The sequence below is a fragment of the Salvia miltiorrhiza genome, chromosome 2 (assembly GCF_028751815.1).
Source record: "Salvia miltiorrhiza cultivar Shanhuang (shh) chromosome 2, IMPLAD_Smil_shh, whole genome shotgun sequence".
NCBI classification, from domain to species: domain Eukaryota; kingdom Viridiplantae; phylum Streptophyta; class Magnoliopsida; order Lamiales; family Lamiaceae; genus Salvia; species Salvia miltiorrhiza.
The window spans coordinates 45,935,447-45,948,289 of NC_080388.1; the positions used below are offsets into that span (position 1 = coordinate 45,935,447).

The 12,843-nt window shown below is 34.4% G+C and overlaps 1 protein-coding gene across 3 annotated transcripts; it reads right to left on the bottom strand.

Annotated features, from left to right (window-relative positions):
* Nucleotides 1-1,966: 1,966 nt before the first annotated feature.
* Nucleotides 1,967-8,044, bottom strand: LOC131011693 (uncharacterized). Of its 3 annotated transcripts, XM_057939487.1 has the most exons (14): nucleotides 7,728-8,044; nucleotides 7,590-7,655; nucleotides 7,355-7,420; nucleotides 7,195-7,270; nucleotides 6,658-6,735; nucleotides 5,151-5,248; nucleotides 4,302-4,375; nucleotides 3,826-3,910; nucleotides 3,546-3,703; nucleotides 3,161-3,203; nucleotides 2,933-2,998; nucleotides 2,625-2,702; nucleotides 2,302-2,408; nucleotides 1,967-2,203 (listed from the first exon to the last, which is right to left on the bottom strand). In XM_057939487.1, exons 1-13 carry the CDS (start codon nucleotides 7,824-7,826, stop codon nucleotides 2,340-2,342), a joined length of 1,056 nt encoding a protein of 351 aa, XP_057795470.1. In that variant the 5' UTR covers nucleotides 7,827-8,044; the 3' UTR covers nucleotides 1,967-2,203; nucleotides 2,302-2,339. The 3 variants fall into 3 exon arrangements, with proteins under 3 accessions (XP_057795470.1, XP_057795471.1, XP_057795469.1); XM_057939488.1 differs by having other exon boundaries at nucleotides 1,967-2,408; nucleotides 5,151-5,242; nucleotides 7,728-7,997; XM_057939486.1 differs by having other exon boundaries at nucleotides 1,967-2,408; nucleotides 7,728-7,997.
* Nucleotides 8,045-12,843: the final 4,799 nt, after the last annotated feature.

Consider the following 12,843-nt stretch of genomic DNA (forward strand, 5'->3'; position numbering starts at 1 on the left):
TTTAGATCTCACTATATAATATATAGTGATCTCACCAAATCTAAATTTAGTTTAATGACATTTAATTAATTTAATCTACAATTTAATGAAAAAATAAAATTATTCTATAATTAAAATTATCATTAATATTTTAAATAGAAAAGATTAAAAAGAATCACAAAATGCACATATAAATACATAATAATCGTATATATCTATACATATATATATATATATATAGTTGAAATCCAATGAGAATGTCGTCTTTTGTGAGAAATGATAATAACGAATAAATCAATGTAATGCATGAATAGGCATTTTCTTTTTTTTTTTGAATAACAAGAGGGTATCTAATATAATCTAATAAGCAACCCGCACGCAGGCGGGACCTCTACACCACACAAAGATGGGAAAACAATCGTACGCAGGCGGAGCCACTACTCACAAAAAGGTGAGAACACTACCTATACAAAAGTGGAAAAACTACCCGCACGCAAGCAGGAATTGAACCCAATACCTCTCACAAATGAGAGTCTTTGAATGCCTCAGCTTTGCCACTTGAGCTAGGCCTCATCGGTGCATGAATAGACATTTTCTCATGGGGTCAAAATCCATATTTTATCGTGAGAATTGAAAACACTCATTGTACTATCATTCGTTGTAAAATTAACTACACTCGAAAAAATGGAAAAAATAAAATTTTTGCTTCATGTAGGATTTAAACTCATGTGTTGCATTCAGTCATTAAAATGATGCATTCACCGTAGATCTTTATGATCGAATGACTGAGAATGATTATCTTCTCATTTGAACCTCTTCCATATATATAAAATTTATTTCACAACTTTAAATGATCATAATTTATTTATTTTAATTTTGTATATAAATAAAATATTAAATTAAAGCTCTTAACGCAGTCTTTAATTTAAAATACATATTGAATATATTCTCATTAATTGAATTAGCATGATTTTGCAAAAGAATAAAATTATAGGAAAGAGGGGGGGAAAAAGAGAAAGAAAATATAGCATATAAATAAATCTTCAATTTTTATTCTAATCGCATAATTGCCGCTTAATTTACGATTAATTTAATTAATTTCTAATTAAAATTTTATGTTTTAATATATAGTAGTTAATAGATTACGGGAACTAAGACATACGGGAACACTAAGACAAAAGAAGGAAAACTTATAGTATAACACAATCCTTTTACTAGTACCATATATATTTTTTTAATTTCAAAAGCTCACAGCTATATCAAATCTAACATGGATATTCAATTTTATTTTGGTGCAATAACATGGAAGTTTCTCTCTCTTCATACAAACACGTATTTCGATATGTGCGTTCCAAAAAACGATTACCTTCTTTTCAAACGCTAGATTTTTTTAGTTTTGAATTTTAGGTGCTTTTTCCGTTACCAGTAAAAGTACATTACACTGTAACACTGAATTTTATAAGTTCTTTTTTGTTAAGAACATTAGAGCATCCGCAATAGGCTTACTTGATAGTTTATTTGATAACGGGGGACCACATTGAGTAAGTAGTGTTACGTTGGGATTACTTGATAGTCTACTTATTTTTTTTAATTTTTAAAGAGGAGAGAGATTTTTAAAAAGGAGAAGATAATTAAAAAAAAAATAGATCGCTCGTGTATACACGAAGACTCGAGTAGGCCTCGAGTAAGGCCCCCGCAACGCCCTACTCGAGTGCAACGCTCTACTCGAGTAGGAGCGTTGCAGATGCTCTTAGTTAGTATTCATTTTACCAATTAAAACTGGCCAATCCATAGCAAAACGACTGAGGAATTTTTGGTTATTCTTTGATTTGGTCATGGATTGAAACATCAAAAGGTCCACTTCAAGAATTTGACCAAAAGTAGTTATTCAAATGTCATACTTGATTTCATGACAAATGCAAGCAAATCGTAAAATTAAATAGCATGAAAAATAGGTGATAATAAACTCTTGGTAGAAGTAGTCATATAATGAGAATTTGTCATCTTAAATACCATGGAAAAGCAAAATCAAGAAGTTCGTTAGGAAATCCAAATACTACCACAGACGTTCAAAATTACAAGCATGCCATTAGATTCAGGCATATCTTAAATTAGGTAAAAGCCCCAAAACTACCCCATAAGAGATGACAAACTTACCCCCACTTTTCCATTGCGATGCTACTCTTAACTCGATTGTACGACTTAGGCTAATGCTTCTCTGGTTCTGTCGTCCGACCATTTCACTCAGATTATGCCATCAACGTAAGAAACAGTGCAAACAAAGTCGAGCAAACTACAGTCGAAGAGGAAGCTATAACTTACTACTCGATATCACTGCAGACAGTCATTTCCACATTCTTCTAGGAGGCGTCGGCAACAAATATGCTACCCGAATCACACCACCCAGCCAAAATATCCCTGTCGGAACACTGCACAGTGAAAATGAAATTTGTATTACGAGTGTGCTTTTGTAGGTGACAGCGAGTCAGCGACACCTATTCATGCAGCAGATTCTTGACATATTTGATGCAATAATCATATTAGGTGACAGAGTTCAATTGTGTGCATGAGTTAATCATAAAATGCGATAAACATATGCTGCCACAGATACAATTTCATGAAGATGAAGGAGATATTAATAAAACCTTGCTAAATCCAAGCCAGTTTGAGTCCCCTCTAAATGAAAATGCCTTCTCTCTTTCTCTCCATTGTCCACAGATAATCTGCAAATTAAGTAGTTTTAAATACATTTACACTAGTAAGATCTAAACATAGAGGGTAAAGATAAATGCAAATACTCCGTGCTGTTTATAGGTAACAAATAACACAAATTAACAATGTTGCAGTTGCAGAGATTTAATTATATATAATAAATAAGATGAAAAGAAGAACAAGTTAGAGATGACAACCCCAACCTTGATAGATTACAGAAAAGTTTGACAAAAGCATTTACCTCATAATCAACTCCTTGCACATATATGTAACTTGGATCAACAGAAGAAAAAGTAAGTCCGGTTATCTGCAGACAAGAAGTAATGCTAAAGAAGACTAAAGAGAATATAAGCAGAATATTTGACCTAAATAAGGTAGATGCACAAAATGAAATCGAACAAAATGGTGGATAGAAATGCTACACATCCAACTTGAATAGAAATAATTGTGACGCATGCAGCCAACTGACCTCATATTTTGAACAGTTCAGCCATCTAGATGTTGCACACCATCTGCAATAATTCAGTCCCATGAGTTTAGCAAAATTAGTCCAACAAAATCCACGACGTCTCTCAATAATTTTATTAAAGTTCCTTCCTTTGTAGGAGGCCAACACGATCACCAAATTGCATGCATCATGGCATGTAATGCAACAGTAACAAGAGAGAGAGAGAGAGGTTTTCTTTTGGAAGCAGATCCTTTCCATCAGAAATGACAAGGAAGAAGTCTTCCATTTTTATCCCTCCCTTTTTATCGAGTCTAAAGGGAACAACCTCAGGGAAACTACATAAACCTTCCAAATGCACTTCATTAAACAAGGTATACGTCAAAATAGAAGCCTTCTAAGTTCTAACCTGCGTGGATCATAGACAGTCACAGTGCGGTCCTCACCCCCAGCAGCAATATTACCAGATGAAGATATACTGACTGCATATAACATGTCTCCGACAGATCCCATGATTCTTTGCACACAGCCCCCATTTTCTTTCACTCGTAAATCCCATATACTTAGCTGCAGCAGTTCAAATAAGATTAAAACAATATATAAGTCATCCAAGGGTAATGGGATTTTTTTCATTCAATAGCCAGCAAAACCGTTCAACATGGTTACATGGGAAACCATAAAATAAGTACCTGGGAACCTTCTGTGGTGGCTAACATTGAATTTCCGCCCTCACTAAAACTGTCCATGAAAATTAGCGAGGTAGGGAACCCCAATCTGCAACATGACTATTCTATAAGTGACAAATAAAACAAACATTTGAATTTCAAACCTGAAATGTTAACAGCAATTAATTCCACTGCAAAAATATAGGATGATCAAGTGTAGCAGAATCTAGAAAGCAAAGGGCCTGAAGTGTAATGGTGTTGCTGATCTAATATTTACAAGCCCGCGAAGCTCACTTTTAATTTTCTCGAGGCTAGTACAAACTATCTAGAAGGTTACATGAAAGAAGCTAAATAGATACATGACCTTCCAAACAACCGTGAAGATTTATTTTTGCCGCACAATTACAGTTTGAAATTTAAAACAGGATTTGTCATAGGATATTGCAATAACATAAAGAAAACCTTATAAACGAAAACAAAAGTGGAAATGAGATACTCACGTACGTAAAGTGCGAAGATGAATATCATGATCATAAATATCAATGCTTTTGCAAAAGCTGCGAGCAGTAGCTGCCTGAAACAGTAATAGGTAGAAAGTTAATTAGATAGTTCAAAGAAGATTATACAATAATATTCCTAGTACTTCAAATACAAGAACTCCATTAAAAGCCCCCAACCCCAACCCTGACAGTCAAAAAGAAAAGGGGAAAAAAGAAACGAAAGAGCAGATCAATTAAGCTGTTTCTCTTTGCTGCAGGATGTATACCAAGTCTAATAGAGATCCTGAAATTTAAACTTGGCACCCAACTCTGACAAACTTTATACTTGAAGGAATCATTAAGGTTTATTAACACGAGCACAATACTCGTTTATCAATTTGGAACATGTAAGTATGGGACTGTGTACCGAAATGGCCTTAGATTCTCATTCTAAAGCATCTACTGTTACCTTTGGTCAAAATGACTAAAAAGGGAAGTGACTCGCAGGACAAGTAAACTTTAAAGGTGTCAAGATGTGTCGTGCTAAGTGAGGCCTTTTTGCCATTTTTGGTCTATCCACAATAAGCGTGGTGTTTCGATTTTGGTACATATACCCTTATACACCCCATTCATACTCAATATTTACAACAAACCCATCTCACAAACCATTTATTAATTGCCTAACAAATAAACATTGGTGGGTCTCTTTCTTCACTTTATACACATCGCCCAACATTTTCTTAAAACATGTGCCCTCCAATACACACCACACTTATCACGGACGAAGGAAGTACTTTACTACCCAGCAATATCTCATTTTTAACCAATATACACCTTTCTGAAAGGGTTCAGTAGCAAGAAATTATTTACCATAGACAATTGACCTGGATTAAAGCAAAGCCCTGCCCAACTGCCTTCTCCAACACCACAATCTCGGGGAGATACTGAATATGTAGACCCGTCTGCATCTGGAACAAGATGTCTGTATTAGTAAGTCCCAGCAGAAAAATGCCTAGATGCGATATTATGCCCCTAACTTGAGAGTGGAGTAATGTTTATTTCAGTTAGTGGACTTGTAGAATATTTAAGTTATCACATCAAGTAGCTAACTGGCCACTCATATGCTTGTCAGCCCTCTGCTGAGACAAGTTCAAGGGGATTTAAATTATATTTTTATGCTTCAAAAGACAATTACTCCCTCCATCCTATAAAAATAATTCTATTCCATTTATAGACACTACCCCACAAGTCCACAACAAATCAATACATATTACCCTCAATATATCAACTTATTTACTTATTCTACCATGTACGGCCCACCACTTTAATTTAACCTAAACCCCATTATCCACTAAGGTAGGTCCTTTATAACACTATCTCTAAGGTAGGTCTCGTTCTTCACTCACAATACATTCAACTACAATTATTAAAACTCGTGTCACTCCCTCCTAGGACTATTTTTACAGGACAGAGGGAGTAGATTTCAGAAGCACGATCAGAAAATGAGAGCTCTGGAAACTACTATTGATTATCAACTTTATAGCAGTAAATGAGTCGAGCTACCTGTGAACTCGGATATCTACTCGATAAAGCTTGTTCTAAGTTATAACTAAATGACTTAAGCTTGGGCTTGAAACTACTTGGTCTGTTAGCTAACAAGAATAAGTAATAATTCTAGTAAATATCTAATTAACTTTGTCTTTATAATAAAATGATGAATTTAAGTAAAATATTACTCCCTCCGTCCATCAAAAGTATAGCACTTTTGGTGGGCACATGTTTTAATAAAATTGACGATCATTTTTATGTAGTGGAGAAAGGGTCTCACCATTTTATGAGATGTGTGGTTGAGATTGAATTTGAGGTGGTTTTTTGTAAATAAGAAGTGTTTGTAAGGATAAAAGTTAAGAAAAAGATGTGGGGTCATGTTCTAAAAAGGAAATTGTCGTACTTTTGGTGGACGCCAAAAATGGCAAAAGTGCTATACTTTTCGTAGACGGAGGGAGTATATGTTTTAGAACAAGTAATTTTTTTTAATGATTAATATTCAAATTTAGAAAGCTCATTTAGGCTGAATTAAGCTCGAATAAGCTCGTGAGTCTCAGACTGTTGACAAATAAAGCTCAAGCTCAACTCGATAATAAACGAGTAGCTTGAGCTTAGCACTATTGGGCTGGGCTGGACTCAATTACACCTCAGCTTTTCCATGATTTCATATTGGTCAGCTTTCTCTAATATAATCACAGAAGCAGCACATAAAAGAAGGAAAGCAATGCACTATGGGTTCACATAAAAATCTTATATGCAGAAGCAGAACTTGTAAACAATGGGGGACAAAAGAGTGAGTTTGGGAAATAAAAGTACGACGGATTGTGACCTGTATTGAAATCATCCACTCGAGAAACAATAAGATCACCATAAGAGTCTACACTTCCCAAGAGTGAGCGGCCCATGCCTGAAAGAATGGCAGCATTGTATTAACAAAACCTACAAAGAGATGCAGCATTGCCTCCAAAAAGTATTTTCCAAGTAATTGCACCTTCTATGTATATACATATGATTATAAGTAAAGAAATGGCCGCCAAAATATTGGCCACTCCAGTTATCAAATCAGTTGTATGCTCCAAAAAAAAAGTTATCAAATCAGTTGTAAACTAGTCGCTGATAGTACATATTTTGAATTGTAGGTGTCATGTTTTTCAGACAGTATTCAGTATTTTCAGAGTTCTTATGTTAAGGATAGGCATTCCAAAAATGTATACAAAGCTTCTTTTGAACATAAAATGAAATTGTTATCTTAGCCACATAAAGTTAAAATAACAACTAGAATTGAGAAATGAGAAGAGTAGAACAGGAACCACATAACAAGCTACACCAGTAAATATCGAGAGCATAGACAAGACAACTTTCTCACTTTTCGTTTCAGCAAGCACAATACTCTGGATTTCCGACCTATGAGGGCATCGATCCACCAAGGATGATTCCAATACCTTCAGTAACATCTCTTTTAATCAGTTCAATCAAAGTTTTCAATCACGAAAATACAGTTCTCAAGGATCCCTGGCAAGAAGTACCTGAGTTCGTTCAGGGATTAGGAGATTCTGTTTTCCTTGACCAACAACTGAATCCTCCAATGCAATCTGAACCATAAATGACAGATATGAAAATGCCATAAACTCATTCCAAATGCATAACCTTTGATTGTGTAAATTAAGCTCGCCACAATCCAACAATAACCGGAATAATCAATGTTCACGCTCTAATTCTCCACACACAAAAAAAAAAATGAAACAAAGTTGATGAATTTACCCGGAGTTTGTAAATGCGGGAGGCGGAAGCAATATAAACGGTGCAAGACGAGGCGTCGCCATTGGCCTGCAACAACAACAACAAATGTATGAGAGAGGAAGTAGGAAAGGAATGGTTGCAGGGGAGAAAAGGGGATACATGGAGGGCAAGACGGGTAGACTGGAGGCTGGCTGGAGAAGGGTGAGGGATAAGGGACTGAGGAACCACTGCTTTATTCAGCCTCTTTGGTTCTAACATGTCTGTGTTTGTGTGCTCAAATAGTGCCCTTTGTGAGTGAGTGAGTGTGTCTGAGTCAGCCAAGGTGGCGGCGCCGGCGCCGGCACTGCGTGTTTCGTTGCTTTCTTCTTCCCTCTTTCTTTCTTCTCCCGCGGTCTTCCGATTTTCTTTTTTCTTTTTTTAATTAATTTATAAAATTGACCTAAACTTGGTTGAACTACAAGTCTACAACTGTAGTTTTCTTATTTTTTATTTTTTCCTGAGAATCGATATTCGATACTATCATACTACATTTGTTAATTGATCATCATCTTTACACTCTTAACCCTCTATTCTTAATTTTGGTATCCAAAATATCATTTATTCTTAATTTTCGTGCTCAAAATAAAAATATTAGAATACTTGTTAATTGTTATTTTGAAGTCCGATGGGTTCCACTGGAAAGTAGCGATCGATGTGGCAAATTTGGAGAAGGAAATTTGATGTTGTGGAATCATAGGCATAAATCACCTCACCAAGCTACGAAATGCAAGAAGCTACAATTATCCTTAGAGCATCCGCAATGGAGTTCCTTGATAGCCTACTTGATAGTGGTATGGAGTTCCTTGATACCCTACTTGATAGTGGTTGTGTGATTGAGTAGGTAGTGTTGTTCCTTGATAGCCTACTTGATAACATTAGTTTTTTATTTTATGTTTTTCATTTAAATTTAATTGCTCAAATTTAAATAACACAATTTATTTCAAATTTAAATTGCATTAATTATAAAATCCTAAATATTACATAAAACTTTAATAAAAAAAAAACAAAAAAAAAAAACAGCCATTAGAAATTAAAATAAGTTTTTTTTTTATTTGAGGCTCGAGTGCTACCCGAGCACTCGAGTAATGCTCGAGGAAACAGTCATTGCAACGCCATACACGAAGGAAGAGGGCTACTCGAGTAACCCATCGAGGACTGCGTTGCCAATGCTCTTATGTGTCGATTGAGCTACCGTCATTTATGGCCGGTCTTCCTTGCTGCATGTGTATTTGCATTTCTTTTTTATAAAGTTTTTGCTTTCCTTTCCAAAAAAAAAAATAAAAGTAAATTGATGACAAATAAATTTACTACAAATCAAAGACTAGAACATTTATTACTATAATTATCTCAAAAGTCTAGTTTAATTTATGAAAAGGCTAAAAGGTTTGAATTTAATTTGCAATGAATTCTTCAGGAAATGTAGTTTTCATTTAAATAAAGAGAGAATTGAGCTAAAAAAAGTTGAAATTCAACCAACTTTTATTTAACTTTTAATAGTGTGGTATAGGGCTTAATTAATACTCCAGTAAGAACAGTTGAATTCGCGACAAATCCATGGGTTTAGAGATCTGCTGAATCATTTTTGTTTTCACAAAAACTTAAGTACAATCGGATTGACCTACACTTAAAATACGAATTCGGGCAAGTGTGCAATCCAATTACCTCTTTTATTTTTTGTATTTTAATTAATTTCATGAGTGAGAATGTGGCATCATTCACTGGGAGTTAGAGATGAATTAGGAACGCAACAAACAAGCTGGTCGAATTTGGGGATTTAAGGAAGGTCGAGGAGTCATGTAAATCATTGTTGGTATATCAAGTTGGCTTAGAAAATTAAAGAACCCTACTCTCTTGAACAAGTCATTTTTTTAGAAGACTATCAAAACTGTTACAAGGTCATTATTACACGTCAAATGCTGACAAATAGTTTGCATTTACACAAGTGAAACTATAATAGGAAAATCACAATCCCCTTGAAAATATATTGGACTTTTACATGAAATCACAATGAACAATTATCATGACTCAAGATATCATGAGATCAATCTCCAAAAGACAAACTTCAATGATAGTTGAATACAAATTTTGGCAAACAAAATCATCATACGCCAAAAGAAAGGAAGTAGATAAATCCCCAAAATTAACACGCTTACATGAAATAAATCCCCAAAATTAACACACCATAACTGGTAGATGGTGTACATTCCCACTCCTACATCAAGGACAAACAATATCAAATCATAACTTTTGAAATAAAAACATGAAATTCCTAATTTTTAATTGAAACATAGGAAATGAAATTGCAGACCAATCAAAAGCAAACTCGTCAAAATAATTCGATGCCCTCAGAATCTAAATATGCGGACATGGTAACTGATACCAACAAAGCCAGTCCCACGCCATCAACACCACCAAGAACTTTAAATTGCTCGAGATAATAATAATAATAATAACAATAATCAGAGTAGCAGCAGCAGAAGCAGAAGCACACAACGACGACAACGATGATACTGATGAGTAATGATGATGAAGATGAAGCAAAATCCTGGTTACATTGAGGGGGAGGCTACGATGGAAACCAAAGCTACCATTCCGCATATATCAGATTAAACATCACTGGGCATAACAAAACATATACACACTAACAAAATCAATCCTTATAAATCATATAAAATGGGCCAAATTGTAAAATTGATCTCTTAGTTTCCCACCCAATAACTCATCGTGAAATTGAAACCTAATCACAAAAGAAAATTTATGGGACCGCACTACAAAATTGCTATAAAGTGTGGCACATAGAAAACAAACAATATAATGCAGTAACCAAGAATCATAAATAATAAAATAACTAAGATTTCAGCTAAAACTAAGCCCTCAGATCTCATAGCTTATAAATCATAAGTGGCTTAGAAAAATGGACAGATTCATCAGAGGCCTCACACGCTGCACCAAGGACAACCTACCAACCTCCGCGTGCTCGTGTGTGTAAGTGTTTGATTTTGAGTTGGTGGCGGTGGTGGTGGTGATGGTGCTGGCGGCGGAGGAGGTGGCGGAGGCGGCAGATTATCCAGGTAATCCACGAAGGCCGCTGATGAATCCAGAACCATCATCACACCAATTCAATGTTTAAAATTTTCCATCACCGGGCATTTTGTTACAAAAAAAAAAAAAAAACAAAAAAAAAACGCCAACAACAATAACAAATCAAAACTAACAGATGAAAAATTGCATAGGTTGGATAAATGAAAAGGAAAAGTTAAGTTAAATTTTTGCAAAATTTAGATGAACTGTACACAAGCTGGACAAAAAAACATACGAAATTACAACAAATTGATGCAAATATATAGGAGGAAAAGTAACTGCTGAGAGGAATCGTGAATTCGTGCGCTTAAACGTGCGGCTAGTTAAATTAGGGTTTACAAGGGAATTGGGGCTTCTTTATAAATTGGGTTTCTTTATAAAAATTGGGCTGATCCAAAATAAATACGGCCCAAACGATTAGACCATTAATTAAAGGGTGATTTTAAACATAGCCTCAATTTTTCTCACTATAGCCTCTTATTAAAAAAAATAATAAAAATAATTATAGTTGTACTATTTTACCCTATAGCCTCCATTTTAAATTTTTAATAAATTATAAATTATAAAAATTAATTTAAAAGTACATTATGTATAATTTTTTCACAGATAAATCATATAGCCCCATCCTGATCTAATACAGAAAAATCATATAACCTCCATCCTGATCTAATATTAAAAATACTGATAAATAACTCTAATAACTCCATCTTTAATAACGTAAATTCATAGATAAATCATATAGCCCATGTCCTGATCTAATATTAAAAATAAATAACCCTAATAACTCCATCAATATAGCCCCCAACAAAATTTTAAGAAGGTGATTTTGCAAAAGAAGCACTTTACAGCAGAAACACACGAAGAAGACTATCAAAATAATTAATGAAGAATAAAGTTCAACATTAGTCTTTGAAGAGGAGGAAGCTTCTGACTGGTTAGGGAGAGGCGGACCTTGGAACTGTGAAAGTAATCCCGAAGCTAAATACATGTCCAATTTCTTCTTGACAAAACTATTCTAATGGTTTTTGATAGAATTGTCAGTTCTCCCAGGCAAGAACTTAGTTAACTCCGCCCATTTGTTTCCATAAATTTGATGGGCACGGATCAATATCAACTCCTTATTGGTGAGATATACCCAAACATTAGTGTTGTTCCTTTGGGAACGGCATATCAAGAAAGGGGTAAATTATTCCTCAACAATGCAGTTTTCAATTTACCATTAAGAATAATCGATCTAATTCCATTAGTCCATTGCTGTCAATTGTTTCATTGATTTCGATTATAAGGGTCGCGTCTAGGATTAATTAAGAATAGGAGATATAGAACTTGATAGTTTATAATTTCATGGAGAAAGAAAAATTTATTTTTTTCGTCTTCGTGACTCTCATTTAGAATTTGCATCTTAGAAAACAAAATATCTTCAAACCATAAGATAAATGAATCGAAGATGATGTTGAACTTTATTCTTTTTAAATTATTTTGATAGTCTTCTTCATGCGTTTCTGCAAAGTGTTCTTCTGCAAAATCATGTTCTTAAAATTTTGTTGGGGGCTATACTGATGGAGTTATTAGGATTATTTATCAGTGTTTTTAATATTAGGTCAGGATGGGGATATGTGATTTATCTGTGAAAAAATTATACGTAATGTGCTTTCAAATTAATGTTTATAAGTTATAATTTATTACAAATATAAAATGAAGGTTATAGGGGTAAAATAGTACAATTATAATTATTTTTATTATTTTTTTAAATAAGATGATATAGTGAAAAAATTGGGGGCTGTGTTTAAAATTACCCTTAATTAAAATGATTAGACCATTAATTAAAACTCCTAAGGTATTTCCTATATTATTATTATTTTTTATAAGAAAAAAGGCTTTATTGAAGCAAAGAGGTACCAGGAGAGTACAGAGGCTAGAGCAAAGCCATTACAAACACAAAGGAGGTGGGTCACCGGTAATCTAGTTCTTAAAGTTGGATCCAAAATTTAAAAAAAGAAAGATTTTACCCCAACTCCACATTCTTGTTTTAACTTCCAAGATCAAGGACTAAATCTTCCAAACTCTTCCTTCAAAGCGGCTCTCGTTCCGACACTTCCAAAGCACCCAGTTGACACAACATCAGAGCGCCGAAAGGAATTTTCTGTTCCGCTTA